We start from the raw sequence: 22,267 nt of genomic DNA, 5'->3' as shown, positions 1-22,267 counted from the left end.
CAGGTATATGATACGTGTGCTACTGTAACCCAGAACATTAAACCCAGGGGAGACTGTCCCACCCTTTCTCCACCTCCCAAACCCCCTTTCATCTAGGGCAGGTGAGGGTAGAGCTGAAAAGAACTGTCATTCCATCAAATTAAAGGGGAAAATGATCTGGAAAGTTGTTTGCAGATAAAAAGTGACTTGATTAATCTATTTGTTCTCTTTATTTGGCAGAAACCTAAAACCAAGTTTCACGGTGACTTTAACTGCACTAAAAATAATAGCCTATTTATGCAATTATCTGCATGTACCTGGCCATTGCCTCAGGCCAGTGAAGTGAGTACAAGAATATGCATACAGGCTTTCTTAAATTTTTTTTTCCTGTTCTGATTTAGGCTCCCTGCATGGAAGCCATCAGCTTGTAGGTCTCAGCTTGCCATCAACCTGTGCAGGAGGCTCTAGAGCCGAGACAGCAAACCAAAGGCAGCCCACTCCTGTGCTTGCTGGGTTTGGGCTCAGCCTTGCCAATGCCCTTGTTGCTACAGGATGGTTATACATCTGGGCAGAAGGCAAGAGGGACACATACAGGTCATTTTGAAATGTAACTTAAGAATCTGGTGAGCTATGAGAGGTCTTCGTGTACTGACAGAGGCTGGGAGACCTCATCTCAGTCCTTCTATCTCTGCTGATGAGCAGAGCACTAAGATGGGCAGTCCCTGGGCCAATGCTGCCCTTCCTGACATCCCACCTCCTGCCGCTCCACAGGCTGCCCAGAAGCAGGGGTTTGGACCTGATTTCAAAGGGAACACAAAATAAAATATTCTTTTTTTTTTTTCCCTTTTAGACTCTAAAGGCTCATTTCATGCAGTTGGAGGCTTGTTTAGCTCCTCAGCTATGGGTTTTGATCATTCTGGTGAGTCAATATTTCACTGTGCACCATCCAAGACTCTGCATCCCAACCCTGTTCCCACGAGCAGCAGGTGGGTGCAACACCAGCCCAAGCTCAAGGCTCCACAACTGTCTTTGAAGGTGACATTGCACCAATCCCTCCTGAAAAACCACTTAAAATATTCTTCTTTTCCAAAGTAGTGTTTTGAAACTTAAAGGACAGATCTAAACTCCTTCAACAGTCTGTTCAGAGGCTCTGGTTTGGGTCCTACACTGCACAGTCAAGTCCAACACACCTCAGAGTCCCCCATCCTCTGGTTACCCTTATCCTCATCACCCACAGACCCATCTTTGCTGCCCAGAATGCAGAAAAAAAATGTGCCATTACTGCCCCAACCCAGACAAAACCAAGACAATAAGGAAATAGATCCCTTCAGTTTTGTAGTCCTTTATTATTTTTTTTAAGTTGATCCTCCCATAGTAATGTACTGAAATGCGTAACAGTTACATTGTACAAAGCATTTAAAGAAAGTACCTCAACTTGCCGATTATTTCAAAATGAGATTATAAACAAAAGGAAAAATAAATCTGGTCCCTCACTAAAGGCCAAAAAAACCCCCAAAAAATAACTGAATACCTTCCGTTATTTATTTATTTTTTTTTAAAACATAAATTTGGAACACTTCATCTTACAAATAGGATTAACATGAACATAACATCACACAAGCTCGCAGACAACCAGCATAAAATATTGGGTACAGTTTTTTTAATCAGAAGAATCATGCTTTCATGAAGAAATTATAACTGTTTATACAATCGAATCAATTTACTGTATTACAAAAAAAAAAAAAACTAAGTCGCATCTATTAGTTATTTAGTTCATTAAAAGGCAAAAAATAAAATAAAAGAGGAATGTAAGAAAATTTCCAACACTGTTTTGCACTCCCATATACACAGATCAGTTCACCTCACTTTTTTGGAAGTACATGGGTGCCTTACATCGTAACGCAGTGGGGGACTGGAGCAGTGCTGTTTGTTACAGGAACAGTGCTATTGTAATCAACAAACAATCGTTTGCCAACAAATAAATACATGGTACACACAACACAAAGAAGAAATTAAGAGGGTAGGGGGAAAGGAAACAATACAACAAAATAGTGACATGATTGTCGAAAATTAAAATCTCCTTACAATGATTCGAACTAGTGGTGCTGTCGATGAACACGGTGCTTTCACGGAATTATCTGGATGATTTAGCTTCTTGGAGTAGTGAACATTCATAGTTTACAATATACACAAGCCTCTTATGTATTGTTTCTCAGAGTTCCTTCTTTTTCTGTCTTTTTTTTTCTCCTTGTTTTTCCTTTTTTTTTTAACAATGCAGTTGAGAAGGCAAAAGAATTACGGAGAGAACAAAATATTCCCTGTTACTTCTTTCTACATTTACGATGGATAGTGTGCATTTGATAGAACTATTTTCTTTCTTTGAAGGGCTAAAATGCATAAAGCTTTAATGAAGAGATTTGTACATAAAAGCAACTGTTCCCAATCCTGTGTCAAACTATCTTATACAAAAAGAAAATCAATTCAGTTCCTACTTTAAAGGAGTGCCCATGTGTGTATCAATGCAGTCTTAACCCTTCTGCCCCTGCCCCTCAAAGCCGGGTGAACTGGAAGACACTTTTTCCCGGCCCCGTTTACATAATCCACTGAAACATTTTTTTTATTTTTAAGTCGCATTGATCCTCCAGAAGTCAGCAGCTGCCTTTGCTGTGCAAAACAAAATATTGAGAATAAATAGTTTCTTTTCTTTTTTAAAATTATTCAGTTTAAGGTCACCGGACTTTAAATGAGTGACCCTGCAGATTTATAAGGCATTCTGCTCAGCAGTCTTTTTTAAATAGTCATATATGAAAGAGCCATGCTACTGGTTTGGACTTGGTCCCATTCTCGGTAAGACTTCACACTGTCATACGTGACTGATGGATTGAATGGCGCTGGATTCCGCGGCGGCTCTCGCCATACTGTGCCACATGTTGGGAGAACTGTGGGATGCAGAATGAAGGGAGTCCTTGTCGGAGAGAGAGAGCATCATGGCATACGCCTGGATGGGGACAGAAGAAGGACAGAGAGGTCACGATCCCACGGCGCCGATCTGAGCTTGGACCGGTGCCACCCCCACCCCGTCAGGCTACAGCCACTGTTCTCAACTTATTTTAAAACAGAATGAAAATGCATTAGGTAAAACCACTGTCAAGCCTTAGTCACTGACACTTTCGACTCACTAATAGTAATAATAATTTCTTCTTTCATCTGGTTTCACAAAGCTCTGAGAAACCTTTGATAGTAGACAAGGTCCCAAAGTCTCCTTTGCCTTCAGATTCTTGGCACAGGAGGCTCTTTTCAAGAGCCTGAGGAATCACATTATCCCTTGGCTGGTCCTGTATTTCACCAAGGACTCCTTTGGTGACCTTTCCTACATGCATATTCTGCAGTTTTTAAAACAGGAATCTTTTAGAGGGGCTAAAAAGACCCTCTAAAATATTTTAAAAAATGTTTAAAAATATTTTTAAAAATTGTAAGAAATAGCACTAGGATATAATTTTAGTTATTGCTGTTTGTAAAACACACTGAGGACCTTGAGGTGGTAACATCCAACAGATTATCAAAAAAAAAACCAAAAAGCCAAGCCAACCAGAAGATCAAGTCACATCCCTGGGAGGCAGCAGCTAAACTCCACAGCATCAGCATGACCACACCAGCTCTCTGAGAGCAGGGTGGGGCTAGTTCTTACCACGGCATTTCAGTGGATGGCAGACAGGAACAAAAACAGCAAAAAAAGTAAGAAAAAGGTATGGAAATCCTCCATTCTCAGGGACCCAAGCACCCTGTCATGTCTCTGGGGTGCAGTGGGAGCAAATGGGGAGTCGGGGCAGCCTGAGGTTTGTGGACATGGAGCACAGTCCCATTTGACTAAGCTGGAACAACCCTGCCTGCCACACACTAACAGCTTAATCCTGTGGGTATCTGGTGACAATAACACTTTAACTGAGTTAAGCTTTTACCTGGGATTTGGATTTCCTGTACAACGGTTGCTTGAGGTCCTCTGGCAGCTGGGAAGCATTGAAAGCTGCCAATTCAGCTTCACTATATTGATTTTCTTCCATTTTCCTCATTTTGAGGCTATCTGTGAAATGCCTTATGTGGTCCAAAGCCGAAAGTCCAGTCTTATTATACTCCTCTTCTTTATATCTACAAAAACACCACGGAGATTTTAATGTCAATTCAATGATCCTCTCTGTGTTCCCTTGTCTTCTTAGATTTACACATCTGAGCATTTTCCCCCTTTTTCACATTCATAAACCCCCTTGGCTCATGGAACGGTGATCCTGAAATAAAAGGAATTCCCTTTTCTGTTCTAAAGAAAGGGTGGGAAGTGGGAGTGGGGGAGGGAGAGTTTGTTTCTCTCCTGGTGTCTCCACAGCCTTTTTTCACAAGACCATTACAAGGGATCCAGGACGGTTCATGGAGCAGATAACGTCTCTCACATGAAACTGTCTCACCCTGTTTCCTGTCTCACCCAGAACCTGACAATAGCTCCCCAAGCACAGTTAATTTTCCTAACAAGGGCTACAGATTGCATGGAGAGGCTGGAAGCAGGGCTGGTATTGACCCAAACACAGACGCACGTTGCTATTGTAACTGGGAAGTCGGCTACTCCAGACCGGTTCCCACGGCACAGTTTGGGGTTGGCATCCTTGTATGGTTCATTGTTTTTATTCCACGTATCGGGCACACCAATACTCGGAAGGAACCAACCTGCCAGGGGAAGCTTTGCAGTTCATGTCCAAAGTACTTGTTTCCTCGTAATCCTCCTCTGGAGTCCCCTCGTGCATGTCACTCGTAACGGGCTCCTTGACTGCCTTCCCTGCCATTTCGCTCTCTTCATCTTCTTCATCCATCATTACTTCATCTTCTGCCTCTTCATCATCCAACAGATCTGAGTTCTGGCTGGCTACCATGGCTTTTTCATCCTTAAAGTGGCTGCCATTCATTCTGAAAGTACCAAAACAAATCCGAGCTATCAACACAAATCAGATATGAAAGCTCCTCACCAGCAGATTCTTGGAGGCAGATCTGAAAAGGATCTGTCCCAGCAGAATAAAGTGATTTCTGTATTTTTTATCTTGCTTAGCTTCAGACATTCAGGCAGCATTGGAGAAAATTCCACTCAAAAATCAGTGGGACATTACAGCACCATCAGCATGGGATTTTCCTCTTACCCTGCTAAAACTACTGTTCAAGCAGAGGTATGTTCAGATATCCATTCCAAATTTTCTCACGCATTATTTCATCTCATGTTTCCAATCATACATGTAGTCTGGGCAAAACAACTCACTGCCTTTTAACAGGAGCTGTAGGGGCCAAGAAACGCTGAAAATCAGATCCGGCATTTTTAAAAAATGACATCCGATACCACATTCAGAGTTTTAAAGTCAAAATTACATGCATAATTAATTTTGCACACTACCACCCATTTGGAAGCCATACTGCTTCACTGAACATATGGATTTCACACGTGGGAACCTAAGGGACTTCAGCTGAAGACCTGAAGAGTGGCCTGCAATATTCCTCCATGCTGAACTAGATTATGAACTGATCTGAAGAGCAAGAAGTAATGAAAAGAAAGGTCATATAGCATTTTAAGTGCATTTATTCTTACTAAATGAGCAATTGCAGCAATACACACATGGAAAACCATTTGGCCTACGCGCTGTAATTACGTTGTCCTTTGCTTTCAGACAATGACTTCTCTTAACTACTTCCTATGGGATTTTTATCAAGGACATAATACCCACGCTGAAGCAGGGGCTTGTTTGGTAATGGTCCCGATCCTGTAGGATTTGGAGCATCTGGAGCTGCACTGCATCCACCACATTAAATGGGAGCTAAAGAAACTCGGCACCACCACGTCAACAAACGCCCATCCAGAGGTACTCGTGGTGTGAACAGGCTGCACTCGGTGGAGCCCCTCAAATTCATGCTACCAGTGTATCTGCTCTGCCACGTTATGTAGCACAGAGGCCTTGATTCATCTATTGTTCTCATTGTGCAAAAGGTCCTTAACTCTTCCAGGAATACAGTTATAAAAATGGAAACGTTATTGTCCGCACGCAGTTTGCTTCGGACTTCGTGTGCTTCAAACTGTGTGGAACAATATGGGATACACCGAAAGCTGGAGCAAGATAAGATGAGCCTTTCCAGCCTAGTTGGGTTTTAATGTGTGACTTGCTGCTGCAACATATGGACTTTCTGAGGAGTGTACGCAAGCAAAGCTGGTTTCTTACACAACAGCATCGTCTTCCTAAACACAACAGAGTTTCATCTATTTTCCGAGCAAATTCCAACTGATTGTCATGAGTTTAGTACTGCATTTAAAAAAGTGCTCTAGGGAATGGTCTGTCTTTATAGCAGTATCAAAAAATCTGAGGTTGTGCAGAGCAGGGAGAGCTGAAGCAGCCACCCCCCTCTAAGATCATCAGAGCAATATCTCTTTATCATCTTTTATTTAAATAGGCAGAAATAAGAAATTGTTGAGCACAGTTTGGGCTGCCAACTTGCTTGTTATGCTCAATTGAGGCTGCTAGAAATGAAAGGGAGATGGACTACAACCAAAGTAACAAAAGCCATGTGATTAAGAAAACAGATTCTCTAATTATGCTTTCAAATGCAGCAATTTGCCAGGGATAAAATATCCGTCAAGAGCAGTCTGAAGTGCCAAATTTAGAAAGGAAACACTGCACAACCCAGCAACCTTTCCACTTTGCTGACTTCCTGTCGGAGGACATGTTGAGACCAGATGTGCGAGGAAAAAATCCCAAACCCTCATTGCCAATCAAGATGGAATGAAATTTGAATATGCATGTAATCACTTAATCCAATACTTTTGTGGAAATTGTGTTATGTCCACCATTTTTATCCCTTCACAAAGGCATGTGGAAATTGAGAAGACAGCGAAGTTTGTCACCAACAGTAAGAATTTTTTGATGTTGATAATGAAATGCCAATTCAAAAGGGCAAATAATGCATAATGCAACACCAGTCCCAAAGAAATATGTGGGGCTCATGTGCGTACCCATCCCACAGCCTTTTCTGCTTAGCTGTACTTTTATTAGCTGAAAATATTTAGAGGTGGTCTCTCTTCTGTTAGTTCAGAAGAATTCAAACAGCCATATACTCAATAAATCTTAGCAGAAAAAAATTCCCTCACATGCTGGAGTACTGTGGACTACCAACGCCTACCCACAGCCTCACGGGCTTTTGGCTAGTCAGCATCTTTCTTGGGATTGAGTTACTTACGGGAAAGGACTTTCAGTAACAACCTTTCATTTGACCCAAGAATTTAGCTTAGTCTCCTTTATTAATTACACATTTATATTGCACTTAAATCCTGAGGCTCCGTACTTTTAGCCACAGGATGTAGAATTCACCTGTTCTGCCGCAACTGTAAAGTGAAGGAATTTTTCAACAGACTCAAGTGAACGATGGGAACCTGAAACTGAGAGCTCCTGATACAAGGAGAAATGTGTTCACAGACAGAACCTTCCATCCACCATCTGCCACCTGGAATATCTTCATGCATGATGGGGAGAGAACCGACACATTTCTTTTCATAAGACACCAATATGACCACTGAAGCAAACAGCTTCTAAAATAACTCTGGCTCCAGACATCATCCAAAGTGAGAAATCAGGCTTAGTCTGCAAAACTGGAAAACAAGCAGTGGCACCTTTTGAATGCAGATCAGACACAACTCACCTCTCCTCTGAGTTTCGGGGGGACTGGTTGTTGTGGTTGCTGTTTCCAATAAAATTCCTAATTTCTGTGAAGTAGGAGTCCTCCTTGTCATCAAGGATTGCCCCTGTGCTTTCCAGTTCTGAGTGAGGTGAAGATGTTGCAGTACCTTAAAACAAAACATATGACTTCTGTTGCTGGTCTTTTATATTTTCTATATTTAACTATTTAAATCAAAATGAAATTGAAACTACGGTTAAAATGGGTGAGAGCCAGAAAAAGTTGGTCATAGTGATCTATCAGCTTTTGGCCATAAAACCAGCAATTAGAAGGGAAGTATATTACCCAAGGGCAGAGGTGGTTTCCAGCCAAAATGACTGGTTGCATTCTGGGTGCCATTTCCATGGTTTATAATCGCTTTTGCCAAGTATCTATTTCAACATCTCCCTCCTGTCCCTTGTGATTCAAGGACTGTCAATCAGTAACTGTCTTTGTTAGACCAATGGCTGAACTGAGCAAATGGAACGTCATTTAAGCTACTAATTATGGAGATTTGCCTATAATACGGAGCAGCCACTACATAATTACCCAGGTTCATTAGCACCGAGAGAGCAGTGACAGACGTCTTTCTCTGAGCACTGGGGAAGGGACAGCTCTGGACTCACTGCCTGCACCTGGTTGTTTCCAGTGAGGGGAAATGCAGACTGGAATGACTGCAGAGAGGTTTTCATTAAACTCTGCAGATATCCAAACCAGAGCAATGACATCCCCTCCCTGCCGCTGCCTTTGCTGCTGCTGTGCGGTGACCGACCTGCTCTGGGCCTTGAGAGGCACCATTACCTCCATAATAGCCAGCACTTTTCAGCTCCTGACAGTGGGAATATTTTAGAAGGTGCCAAGAAAATCTTTTAGAGTGCCCCCTGAGACTCTAAATCTAGGACTCCCACGGAGAGCCAAGTGATTGCGGCGATGGGATTAAACCAATTTTCCCAGTCTGTTCTCAAAACGCTATGGTCGGCTTAATTAAAACCAAAAGAAAAGGCATCATCCAGTGGTCTTAAGTTATACAGGGGGAGAGTTTATGCTGGGATTTTCAAAGCACTTTAAATGTCAGCAGAGCTTAGGCACTTACATATTTTCCAAACCCCCTAACTCGTCAGAGCAGGCGTGTGCCTACTGACACCCGGCAGCACTGACAGTGAACGTGCAGCCCCTGGACATGGCACACAGGGCAAGCTGGGGAGGGAAGAGACACACATACCAGACATGTTCCCGTTCTCGTGCTTCTTTAGATGTCTGTCAAGATTGGTCTGTTGACCAAAACACCTGTCACACAAGTGACACTTGAATGGCTTCTCTTTATTGTGGATGTTACGCACATGTCTCTGCAGGTTAGAGGATATGCTGAAGGATCTGTCACAGTATTTGCATCTGCAAAAAAAAACCCAAAACAAAACAAGTCGGTAGAAAAGGGTTTGTTAGTAGCTGGAAATGTAAAATTTGTCCTAAGAGACATGAAGCACCTCCTGGGCTCAGTCTCAGTAGCCAACAGCAGTTCCTTGGTCCCTACTGAGGCACAATCCTCCCTGAAATAAAGACAAATTTTGGCTGTATAACTGGAGAGCTGTGCTCTTGGAATGGACACTTCATTTCTGTGGTTGGTTTTTCAGCTTTAATTCACATTAGACTTCATATTTTAAATACTGCCTTTAGGAATAAGCATAATATTTCATAGTTAATGGTATCAAATTAGCTATGGTAATTGAGTGCCGTGTTTTTAAAACTGTTGCACGCAAAGTTGGGAAGTTTGAAAACAGTAGAGCAATAACTCTATTGTTTCATGTGCTGCCAATACAATACAATTAAACACTTTTGGAAAAAACATGAAACAGATCTCTTCCAATGCTCAAATAAGGTAAAAAGGGCTATTTCTTTTCCTATTCTAAATTATGCTGTGTGATTAAATCTTTTCTTGAGGAATTAGCCTGCTCGATTGCTAATCCCAGAGGAAATTTGGTTATCTTGCAAAAACCAGCAATAAACAATCCCAACCTTTAATACCGTGCCAATGTGAGTAGTTTAGTCTATCACTCTGGTACCAGAGGCATCAATTTTCATACTCTGTAGCGATTTGGAGTCCCTAAAGCCTTTACTGTATTGCTCTTTAAGCCATTACTAAGTCATACTATAACTATTCCAAATTCTCTGGCTGGCAAGTAGCCAACAGTCTTCACCACTTTACTTTTTCAATCTTTTACTTCTCCCGTGCCTCTCTTACGCTTGTCAATGATGTCAAATTTTTTTTAGTGCTGAAATCGTCCATTATGCTACTAATTGCTTGTGGCTTTTATGCAGTGGACGGGTTTAACATGCATCAAGACTTTCCTTCAATAAAATCAGATGTGAATCTCATTTCCCAAAGAGACTAGAGGCAAAAAAACATATTGTTTCTTCACAAACAATGAGCTTACTCTGCTCTTTACAGCTCATAAAATGCAGAAATCTGTGCATTTGTTTTACTGGAACATGAACTGGCTTCTTTCCAGTTTAAATTAGTCTTTCATTTTCAATAAGGTGAAGCTTCTATACACATTTCTGCATGTGACTGTCCTGGATTCAGTATCACACACATATTCTTATCAACAGGAGAGTACACCCACACGGGTTTTTGGCTAAGCAGACCTCAGAAAGGATCCAGATTAGGCAGGAAACAAATAAATACAGTAACGCCTTTGCAACCGGGACCTTTCAGAAATCAGATGATTGACAAATCACCCAACTTCAGGCTGCAAATAACACCGCAGAACTCTAAGAAAAAACATTTTTGCAAGAGAAAATATGCCCATGAGCCCTATTGGACATCATTTCAATCACACTGCTTCAGCAGTGCCAGCCATCCCTCCAGCAAAGGCAGAACTTGTGGACAGTGCTGGGGAGCTGCCTCAGCCAAAAGAATTTCACTAAACAGGACGAAAAAATTCCCCCTTCATGCAGCTCCAACACTGAGTATCAGCATCGAACACACAAAGAGACCAAAATGCAGCGGTGGGTCATCAGTGCTAAGGAGGAATGGCTGGAGCTGGCCAAGAAAGGATGTTGAACACCCATTCTCTGGCTTTATTCGGAGAATCCTGGAATACTTTGGGTTGGAAGGGACCTTAAAGATCGCTTGACAACAGCACAGACAGGGGTGAGGGGTCGTGGTACCTATAGGGCTGCTCTCCAGTGTGCGTCCTCAGGTGACGTGTTAGGTTTGCAGACCTCGGGAAAATCTTGCCACAGTATCTGTGATAAGAGAAGGTTTGATAAGACAACACAACCCTCAATGGCTTTGTCCCAGTTTGAGCCGCACTGGCTGCACAGCCCAAATGAAGTCATTAATATATGATACTATTGGCGCTGCTTTGGTGCAACAACATCCTAATAAAAGCATTCAGCAAAAGCAAGGGATAGACACACACACACGAGAATGGGACTGGAACTGCTGGTACCAACCAGCTTTGCTTGTGCATAAGGGAGGGATATATGAAAACACCGATTTTAAAGATCACCCCAAGTTTCTAAGCTCACTAGGTGATTATCAGCCTCATTCAGATTTGGAATCAAGAGAATCTGTTATTAAAGCCTTGGATTTCTGCCTCCGTGTAAGCAAATTTCAAACCTTTCAACCAATTCTACATGTCAGCAAACGTGACACCATTCTGTGCATTGAATAGGATCAGAGCAGACAAGACTCAAAGACCTAATCCATCAAGGTATGTTTCTATAACAACATGTCTTGAAAGAAGGTGACATGTTTTCAAAAAGATCAGATAAACCGATATGCCAGTGTCAAACACCTGCACATTCTGGAGATGATATAGAGACCTAAATAATGCAATTTAAAAACCATTCTCCAAACTCAATAATATGTCACAGGAAAACTAATGGCCAAAAAAAAATAATTATCTGGAGTTCTCCCCCTTTGTTCAAGTAAAATATTAATATTCAGTTTATAATTGGCCCATTCTGCTAAGGACATTAAGCCCATTTTTTCATGGGGACAGAGCACACACAGAGCACTCTTAGGTGAATGAGGGTAGTGGTTGCTCCATGTGATGACTTTGAAGATTGCATCCCCTCACTTTTACCATCCCATTTATTTTTCCACAACGTGATGTATAAGCCTTCAAAATACCCACACAGCCCAATTCCACTCTCCTTGACAAAGCTCCCATTCATTTTGGGTGCACGTTCAATGACTATCTTCATTGTGGGTTGTTTTTTTTTTTTTAAGTCTGTACACATGAGTCCTAATAAGTCATGTATTTTATCACCGATCCCTTTGGATATTAAAACCAGAAGCCTGAGAGAAAACACGTCTGTAGTTTATGATCAAAAAAATCAATAATGAAAGCGCACTTTCATATATGAAAGCGATGAGAAAATCTGGAAAAAAAGGGATTGTTTATATAATAGTTTCCACCTCATTTATCAAACTGGTATGATACAGGGAAAACTCTTTGTTTCGTAACACCCATAATTTAATAAATAAGAACCGCAAAGGAAAAAGTCTTTTCGTGTTTTGTTGGGCACAGAGAGCCCTGAAAGTCTCAATGTTGTCCCCGTCAGAGACCCCCTGGCCAGGGGGGATTTGGGGAGCAGATTTACCTGCAGGTGTAGCGCTCCTTGCCCTTGCGCAGCAGGGTCTCGGGAAGGGCGCTCGGCGGCGCGCGGAAGTTGAACATGGATGGCACCGACTGGATCAGCTCGCTGGCCTCGGGCTTCAGGGCACTAAAGCTCTCCAGCTTTTCGGCCATGTTCTCTATAGCCGACATCTGCGAGAGAAGGGAGCACACAACCCGTCAGGGCAAACACCATCGCGGCTTTCTGCTCTCACCGGGAACCCGAAATACGGAGAGCAGACACTGACACGTGAAAAGAAACAGGGATGAAACAGCCAACGGAGAGCTGAAGTCTCAAAAATTACGTTAAGTGAGGTTGTGGCCAAGATGTTGTCCCACTTGGAATACTGCCACCTACAGCGGGTGCTGTCCTAATTGTTATAATGGAAAGCTGCTTCCACACAACATCTGAATCGGCCAGTGTTCATTTCTTCTTAAGTCCCAGCTTCTACAAAATTCCAGTTTTTGCAGTCATGTTCTGTGGGTGTGTGCCTATGAGTCCATGCGTCCCACCTACTGAAACCATTGGCCATTTTGACCAAATTGACAGAAACAATAATTGAATTCCTACATCTGTTTTCTTCAAGGACTTGCAGAGGACAAATACTGCATAGGAAATTTTATAAACACTATAGCTCAACCAAGGGCTGCAACAAGCCAGATCCAGAGAGGCTCCATCAATGTCTCAGCCAACCATTCAGGCCAGGTTTTTTGCCCATCACAATCAAAGACCATGAGAAAAACCCACAAGAAATGAAGTTTTGGTGAGTTTGGTGCTCTGTATTTACATTACCTGTTAGATGTCTACCCTATTTTTCTACTACCTCTTAATATTCCTGCTCTGCCTTTAGTTGCTTGTAAATCTTCTGTGCTTTGGAATGTCTCCACCCTTGATTAGCTGTCTGTAATTTGCAGGGAGTGGGGATTAAATAATTTCTGGAGAATTATTTCCTTTAAGGTGTCTGGAACAGCCCACAAAAAACTCATCCAAAACCTCAAACATTGCCACTTGAAGAGCTCAAGAATGCTGCTGAGCCTACTGACAGGTGAGAGTAACCATCCACCTCTTCATAACACCACAAACAAACAAAAAGAAAGCATGCCAAGGCGTCACCTACAGAGCACAAAAACCACAGCATGAGCCCTGTGCAATATCTTGCTTGTAAAGAAGGAAATTTTACGAAAGACAAGATGCTGAAAGCTTCTTAGCTGGAACACCTCCACAAACCATTCTTTAAAATCCATAACACACTGCTCTGACTGTTGGAAAATTGAAATTTTAATTGGAAGAATTGCACCTTTATCTCCTGGAATGACTATTTCCAGGCTGGTTAGCTCTGCCTTTGGCCTGGGTTGCTTTTTTCCCTTTAGCCTGTAGCCTGCCCTCTCATTTCATGCTCAGATTCCTAATGCTGAGTACAAATTGCAACGTACAGGGTACCACTGCCAATTTGCCAAATGTCTTTCATCAAACACGGTGAAAAAAATAAAAAATCTCAGAGGGAAGTCAAGATACATTTACTTGTCAGGCAACAAATGTGAAAGCATTGCGAGGCAGTAGGGGCTGTAAGCTCTGGGGTTTGATTCATAATCACTCAGCTGCTAAAACATTCTCCACAGATGCAAGTGGACAGCACATTTGTCAATATGAAGGATTTTGACATGTACTGATCACAGGCGTGAGATATGTAATGATGATGCTGCTGGGAGAGGAGGTAATTCTATCTCGGCACAGAGATGTCATTATCAACCCATACAACTCAACATTACCATATATTTCTTTTTATATGGCTCCATCTTTTCCTTTAGTCAGAATTGATTCTTAAAGCTTTCACAACAGTCATTTCACTGCCTTTAATTCCTTCTAATTGTTCCCCCCCACAAATTCACTCGTTTAATTTTACAGTTGCTGAAAAGAAATGGTTTGAATGAAAAATGCCCTTTGGCCTTCGGGCTGATTAGCAGTGACAAGACAGTGCATGGGTTATGAAAGCACATATTTATGGTGAAGAATAATAAGGGTATTGAGAAGTATAATAAATGTTTTATTTATGTATATTTAATATTCAAGTCCATTTCATTAGCTAGTGGGTTTAAATCATTTTTGGATCACCATTTCTCATGCACATGGTTCCCCCCAGTAATATATTAGCGCAACTATTTTCCCCTTTACATTTAAAATGGTTTAGTCATAGTGATTTTTTTTTTTTTTTAGTTCTTATTTCCAGGATTTTGCAGAGGAGAAATTGAGACTGATTCTCCTTTAATGTGCAGCAATGCAGATCAGTGCTACCTCCAACACTGCCTCAGGATTACATCAGTCCCAAAATACGTATGAAATCTGCACCTAATCTTAAATCCCTCATCCAGAGGAAACACAAGCACTTCCAATTATTTTAAAGTATTACCGCTTTCTAAAAATACGTTTCTCACCATAGGAATGACTATTGTGTTTTGGTCTGTTTTTTTCTAAAGCCTGATCTGCGCAGTCACCTGGAATGATTTATGTTTTTGAAGAACTGGACCAGCACCAACAGGAAGAGTTTGGCCCCACAGCTTTGCTGATACGAGGCACTGTCAGATAATTAGACCTGGTACTATCTGCTGTAGGTAGGGCTCACTAGAACTAAAACTGGGGCATTTTCTTAAGAAGTCCTGGAATGTGTTCATGCTCAGAGCCTTCAGGATGTAAATACACATCATGAGATGAGCCCCTGGGCTGTGGGGGTGTCTTCCAGCCCAGAAAATCTTGCCAGCACAGACCCACAACATGCTCTCCATCACTTCATGTGCAAGCAGACAGCCTCTGCTCATCAGTCTACTTGCAAAATACCAACCAAGCAGTATGAAATCTGGGGGTTGGTCGCATCAAGGATCAGCTCAGGCACCAAAACCAAGCAGGAACTCTAAACCTGTGACACACACTTTTGGAAGGCAGTATCCCAGTTCCAAGCAGTGCCCCCAGGGGATGTGCAGGAGGGACAGACCTTCTTCCCAGTGTCTCCTGTCATGCTGCAGCACCGAGAGGTGCAAGAGCACTAACTGGAGGCTGCATCTCACTAAAGGTGTTAAATGGCCATCGGCTGCTGCTGCTCCCACTCACTTGACTAAGCCCTTTTCAAACCCATTTATGTTTTTGTCAGAGAGAGTTCACCAATTTAATTAGGTGCATATGAAAAGATACTGGGTTTTGTTCCTACCAAGGCTTTTTCCTGATAATGCAGCTGTGTGCACCTCTTTTTTTTTTTTTTTGCTATTGTTAACACTAATGAATAACCACTCCTCATTCAGGTTCTGCTCACCATTCACGGGCTATGGAGCTGGGGCACAGCTCCCTCAGGCATCTTTTTCCAAGCTGAAAAAATCAAAATCTATTTAGTCTCTTTTTGTACGGAAGCTGTTCCCTACCTCTGATCACTATTGTTGCACTTTTCTGTGTCTTTTCTAATTCTATGTCCTTTCTGAGGGGGACTTTGGCTGTATTTAAGACCTAAAGGCATTATAACATAACTATGTTTTCAATTCCTTTCTGCTAAGCACTCAGAAGATATTTTCATAAAACTATCAACTTCAAGATCTTTTTCCTGAATGACATGAGTTAAGAGTCACACTTTCCCCTCAGTATTACTGGGTATTTACTGACATTGAGTTTTATTGCTGTTTTAATCCTGGTGACTCAGCTTTCTCTGACTGTTCTGCAAAATCTTCGTAGACAGCTTTGGATTTGGCTATTCTCAGTAAACAGTCACAAACTATGCTCTTTTCCTGATCACCCTTCTTCCTATGGCATTTACAGACACAGGCCATAGTTCATAGCCCAGAGACACCCCAAGGTGGACTCACTGATAATTTTCAATGATTGTAAAAATCACTACTTTATGCTTGCCCTTTTTCTTGCCTTCTTTTTTTAGTGACAAAATATTAACCCAGGAGACGACTTTCCTGCTTCTGCAGTGGAACTCCCTCTTTCAGCTGAAAGACAACTGAAGTACCTCTTCCTCCTTCAAAACACCATTGTTGCTGATGGCAAAGCAGGATGTGCCCCCGTAGGGATTGTGTTGGCCATGGAGATGCTACTGGTCATCAATCCTCCAAACCCCTGCAGCGAGTTGTTAGCGACAGCATCTGTCCTGGGAGGCTAGGTGGGTGCTCATGGTCACCTCACCTCTCCAGGGATGGCCCCTGGAGACCACCAGGGAGGCAGACATGTGGCTCAAGCCACCAGTCAGCACTTTCGGGGGGTCTGCACCCCAGCCAAGTGCCCAAGGGCTGAGCAGGGCATGGGGAGGAAGGCACTCTTGACCCCGAGGATGGGATTAGTGTAATTGCCATGTCCATGGAGAAAGCCCTCCGAGGAGGTAGAGAGAGAGAGAAGATCCTATTACATATTTTACATACAGCTCTTGCCTTATGGACAAGTCATGCCTGCTCCTAATCTGAGATCAGTGAATGACAGTATTTTATATAGAACAGTAACTTTTGATTTACATATATAAGAGTTGTTGATTCTATCTGTGTCCAGATGTCTGGAAAAGGAAGCAGCTTTCCCCCACCTCCCTCCTGCTCCCTGAGAGGCTATTAACCTCCGACTGACGCAAACTAATGTGCAGTCACAATTCCCCAGCTCCGACTCAAAAATGCAGACATTACCATAATCGGCTAAAACAAGTATTTATAAACATTTCAATGGGCAAGATATCATCAGCAGGGGCCTGGAGCATTTGTCTTAAAATTTATTAACCAACCACAGAAAAAGTGGCATAAATTAAGCAGAGGTTCGCTGTTGCTGCTTTTTAAGAATAACCTGATGATATGGAATAATCTCGCAGACAATGTCATGAATTACATGACCTCATGTTTCACAAACGCGACTCCTTCCTTGCTACTATCACAAAAACAACTGACTTTATGGCTGCAACTCATGGGAAAAAAACCTGATCAAGTGTTTGCTTTCTATTTTTACTACTGTTATTTGGAGAAATCTTCAAAATCCAGCTACTAAAGCTCAGGATTTCTCCCTCCCCAGCTCAAGTTATAACGCTGCCTCTAAAAACTACGACTTGTGAATTTGTTGTCTTGGAACTGGGTGTATTTGGACATCCAGTCCTGGAACTTGGCTGAGCTATATTCACGTTCAAGAGACCCATCACACGTGGCTGAACTTTATGATGTAGTAGCGAGAAACTCCTGCTGATCTGCAGTATGGTTCCAGAATAACTTTATTTGTACGAATACAGTTAGTGGGGATTTAGCTGAGCTAACAGAATGGATCATGTCCTAAAAATAAGTGCAGTAAAATAAAAACTTTGCAAATGCACTCACCAAATTCCTTTTCTTTTATTTGTAAAATTGTTTTAAATTATTTTCCATGAAGCTATTGCAGATAACCGGTGCCTATTATTACAGAACCTCTTTATAGCAACCTTCTCCTGAGGGGACCAGAAGGGGATAAAAGAGTCCACAGATCAAATAAATCCTGATCCATTCAAGAGAGGGTGTAGGCCATTGATTTGTACTATAGGGTTCCTGCCAAACAATGAAAAACAATCTCAAATAATCTTGAAATATATGGCACATGCAACTGGGAATTGAGATGGAAAGGCCTGTGTGACATATTCAAATCTCCCAAGATGGAGATTCATCCATGAATCAGCATCCTGCTCAGTCACTTTATGTTTTAAATACCTATTTCTGCTGGAGCTGCTCAAAGCACAAGCTGTACACTCACAAAAGAAGTAGGATGATGGAAATTTGAGGACCAAGCCAAGGTCAAGGAAAGCAGACAGAAGGAACACACTGCGCTTGGTTTTTCAAATTCCCAAATATCCCCAAAATGAGCCACTTTTCTGAGAGCAGAGCTTTAAGGGTGCCTGGGCCAAATCACAGATTCTACCATGGCCCCTTCACATCCTACACTGAATTCCCTCAAAGCAAAGACAACGTTTGGAAACCAGCTCTTGTGCTCTCCCAGTCTGGCATCCAACGCTACCTCCTGCCTGCTGAGCTCCATCAGCACCCCGTGGGTGCTCACAGGAGTCCTTCAGTGCCTCAGCTCCTTTCAGCTCAGGGTCCCAGTGCATCTCTTGCATCTGCACAGGAAGACAGTGGGATTAAAAGCCACGTGTACACAAAGCAAGGTCCATCACTGGATGGCAGTGAATGGAGAGCGGGGCTAAGTGCTCATCTGCAGGGGCAGCACCTCTGGGGGCTCCCACACCAGCCCCGTGCACGTGGGGAGCTCACTTTGCAACATTCTGGCTTTGCCTTGTGAAATGAGTCCACGTCGCTCTGCGAGCGACGAGCGAGTGAGTCAGGATCCGCAGCCGCCTGGCTCCAGCTCTCCCCTCCCAAGCCCAAAGGTTGGGAAAAATCCGGGATGAGTATTTATGGGTCCAGCGCTGCAGCTGAGGAGCCAGCAACGCAAGAGCAGAACATGGTGTTATTTGAGTTGCATCTGCAAAAGCAGTTGCTGCAGTTCTCTCTCTTTTTTTTTTTCGTGAACAATTTAGGCCTCTTAAAAATAACGTTTTGTAAAAATAGAAGAGCGATCTCAAATTTATCCCACAGTACTAAAAGCACGATTCCTGTTCGTGTAAGGGGGACAATGTAAGTACACACACAGGACAAATTTGACCTAAACACCGCAAATAAACGGGTGTTTTATTTCTGCTTTAAGCACCGCAATGAGCAATTAAGCTCCAAATTTCAAAGCTATTAAAGTGACTATTAAAGTGACTAACTCCCACTGAAGTCAAGGAGAGAGAAACATGAAGTCCTCTGAGGGTCTGTATTTTAATGCAGATTAAATATTTATTAACTATTGCAATCTAACAAGATTTCAGCCTGAAAATTTCACTGCAATCTCTGAAGGAAATGGCTTGGAACAATTTCAGTTACATATAAACAAAGACTGCATTCTGAAACCCTCACTCAGGTACAGCTCCTACTGCCTTTGCCAAATAAAACCAGCAGGATCAGGTACGTAAAAATAAAGCTAATTTGACATAAGAGGATATTTATCTGCTATAGCTACAACACCCTGTAGGAAAGTGTGGCATGCTCCATAATTGAGTGGTAAGTTATCTTTCATATTATATTTTTCTTATGCAATTTATCTCACAGTGATTAAATCAAAAATATAAGCAAAGAACTTACCCAAATTCTTTGATCAGGCAATTGGAACTGGGAGCAAAATTGAAACAAAAACAACATATTATTCCTGCGTTGGAACCCTCATTGCAATCAATCTACCTACTACGATTTTATTTAAAGACACTAATTAAAATGTTATCCTGCATTATTTGTTGCAGAGGGTGTTCTCTTCCTAAAAATGTAATCCTTGTAATGAAAAATTATTGTGAAATGCCATTAAATTTTCTAATTTTCACAGCTTTTGGGCCAGTGCCACTGGGAGGAATTTTGCCCAGGCAGGAACAGGATAAGAACTACAGGGTTTAAGTCTTTAAGCTCTACTTCAGAAACCTATTCAAAAGATGCATCTGTTTGCTGTCATATTACCCAGTTAAAAAAAAGAAATTCCTTCTTCATGAGATGGCAATTTTCAGAAATAAATTCACCTACAGAAACACAAGCTTGTAGGACACAAACAGTAATTCCGGAGATATTTTACATGGATAAGTCCTGCCAGCAGAAAATGAAAACTTGTGGAGCACTCCCCACCTGTACTTTTATAGGGGTGAACAGGACTATAAAGGAAAAACAGCTTTTCTCCCGTTCCCCAGTCCTCTATAAATACCAAGCCAGATTCTGCCTTTGCAAACAGAAGGCTCCTTTCTATTAAAGTTTGCAAGAGAGCACCTTTTGGCATTTACTTTTTTGACAGGACATGTGCTGGTGGTTTAGTTTTCTTTTACAATGTACTAAGAGTGCCTGTTACACTCCTGACCTTTGTATGGATCCCTCTCACACCATGTTTAAGACGTTTTCCCTCTCACTCAGGTAAGTGATAAAATGGAAACCAGGCTTTGCCGTGGGTTTTTTATTCAACTGCACAACGGGAAATGGGGAGGAGGGGGTTCAGCAAGGCAGGTGCACAGCCAGCCCTCCCTCCTGCCACAGGGTGCTGGCTCTGCCCCACCTGGGCTGGCCCTGCCGTGGGGAGGTGGCATCTGACACCTCCTCCTCACGCTGAGGGACTTGGTGGCAGCACTGGCACCTTCCTCTGGCACCAACAAGAGGTTTAACCAACCCTCTGTGAAAAAACAGGAAGGGTGAAATCCAGACATCCTGCCCATTAATGGGAAAATGCCCAAAGTCTCCATTTCACCTGCACATCCACGGCGTCCTGGCCTGACTCCCACTTCCCCAGGGAACTCAGTTGGACATCACCACACATAAGAGTATCCAGCTCCTTCCCTGTCCTCCACAGCCAAACTCCTAACAGTGAACTCTCCCCCAAGAGCCCCTGCCTCACCCACTGACCACCCAACCCAACACTGGCATCAGACCTGTGACACCTTCAGAGCTCCCTGAATCCAACTTCACTGAACCACACTGAGTTACACCTTCTGAACAGTGAGAGAGCACTAAGCAAAATAATATCGGGGGTTTTATCAACACAGTACCTAAAATGCCTTCATTTAAATAATTTACTACTAATTTACAGCCCCTTAGGTGCTCTAACAGAATAAGTCACTCAATGGAGAAGAACCAGTCTGGTTTTACACCAGGGACACAAAGAGGACTGAGCTCCTGTTTCTCCATTAGTGCTATCTGCTATGAAATGGGAATTTTTCACTTGCTGTTTTCCTACTTAGGCAAACTCAACTTATTTAGGGTAATCTCAGCAAGAAGTGTTGAGCTGCTATTAAATCTTGCACATAAATTCTCAGTAATTTTAATACACCTTAAATACTTATTTAATGCTTAAAATACTTATATAATGCTGTAAATATTTATAGCACATAAATACTACTAAATACTTCAATACTTAGATCCGACACTTCCTTTGGAAACTGAAATTAGAATAGGGTGCTTTTCTGCACTCTCCAGCCATGCAGTAGCATTATGTTTGTGCATCTGCAACCATATATGCCATCAGCTGCTCTTCCCAGTTCTCCAGAAGTCCCATACTTCAGAATATATTCCATACAACTTAAGACATAACAACTTAGGACTTCATTGGAAAAAGAAAGCAGGTGGTGGCAGATTAATGGGGTGTTTTGCCCAAGAACTCAGAGGAACCTGAACCAGGGACAGGAGCTCATGGCTGTGTGCTTAAAATACAAGATGTGTTAATAGGCTGTCATTACTAAAATGAAAGAGCCCACCGTCAGCAAGGGGTTCAAATTTGCAGATACCACAGAGCATTTTATTTCAGGTATAAGATTTAACCCAAATTTTTAGCAAAATCTCCTTAAGCAAGGAGGAGGAAGACAAATGAGGTTGTGGTGCCAGTGGAGAAAAGCAACGTAATGTGCATACAGATCCTCTTCCTATACTACATACACATTGCAGTTGTCACACCACTTTAGGGACACCCTCCTACGTGTTTGTTATTCAGGAGTGTGGCCTAGGAACAAGAGAGCAGCCCTCATATAGCACATCTTCAGGTAGGGAGGAGCAGGGATCCTACACAGTGACTGCACACACTATAGCCCACAACAGCTGCCTAAAAAAGATGGAGCATTTTCATCATGAAATTGGAAAAATATAGGGTGGAAAGTTTTTATCTCTTTTATGGGAGTCCTTAAATATCATAAAATCACTTGACAACTGGGATGCTCAGTTTTGCTGGCCCTACTTTGAACCTGCACTGAGTCCTCGTAGTCAATACTGGCTCTACTCGCCCAGAGCATGGGAGTGCTGAAGAAGACACAAGTAGCTGCAAGTGTTGGTAGCTACACTGTGGTTTTGGAGAAACACGGTTCTAAAAGATACATGCAGTTCGAATCTGGCTTCCTCCATAATCAAAA

General features: G+C 42.3%; 1 protein-coding gene across 7 annotated transcripts in view; it reads right to left on the bottom strand.

Moving 5' to 3' along the window:
* Nucleotides 1–1,305: 1,305 nt before the first annotated feature.
* MECOM (MDS1 and EVI1 complex locus) overlaps nucleotides 1,306–22,267 on the bottom strand; it is a 333,473-nt gene continuing 312,511 nt past the window's right edge. For 4 of the 7 annotated variants that reach the window (XM_027685628.1, XM_027685629.1, XM_027685633.1 and 1 more), the window contains 8 exons: nucleotides 19,488–19,514; nucleotides 12,319–12,485; nucleotides 10,876–10,953; nucleotides 8,930–9,099; nucleotides 7,693–7,837; nucleotides 4,693–4,929; nucleotides 3,939–4,125; nucleotides 1,306–2,977 (listed from right to left, as the gene is read on the bottom strand). In XM_027685628.1, the coding sequence (XP_027541429.1) occupies nucleotides 2,843–2,977; nucleotides 3,939–4,125; nucleotides 4,693–4,929; nucleotides 7,693–7,837; nucleotides 8,930–9,099; nucleotides 10,876–10,953; nucleotides 12,319–12,485; nucleotides 19,488–19,514 (1,146 nt within the window). In that variant the 3' untranslated portion in view covers nucleotides 1,306–2,842. The remainder of the gene's footprint in view (nucleotides 2,978–3,938; nucleotides 4,126–4,692; nucleotides 4,930–7,692; nucleotides 7,838–8,929; nucleotides 9,100–10,875; nucleotides 10,954–12,318; nucleotides 12,486–19,487; nucleotides 19,515–22,267) is intronic. The other 3 variants (XM_027685630.1, XM_027685631.1, XM_027685634.1) reach the window with 1 other exon arrangement.

The sequence above is a fragment of the Neopelma chrysocephalum genome, unplaced genomic scaffold (assembly GCF_003984885.1).
Source record: "Neopelma chrysocephalum unplaced genomic scaffold, ASM398488v2 Primary Assembly neopelma1_69, whole genome shotgun sequence".
Lineage (NCBI taxonomy): Eukaryota > Metazoa > Chordata > Aves > Passeriformes > Pipridae > Neopelma > Neopelma chrysocephalum.
The sequence above is the reverse complement of the archived record's forward strand: the minus strand, read 5'-3'. Positions and strand labels throughout refer to the sequence as shown.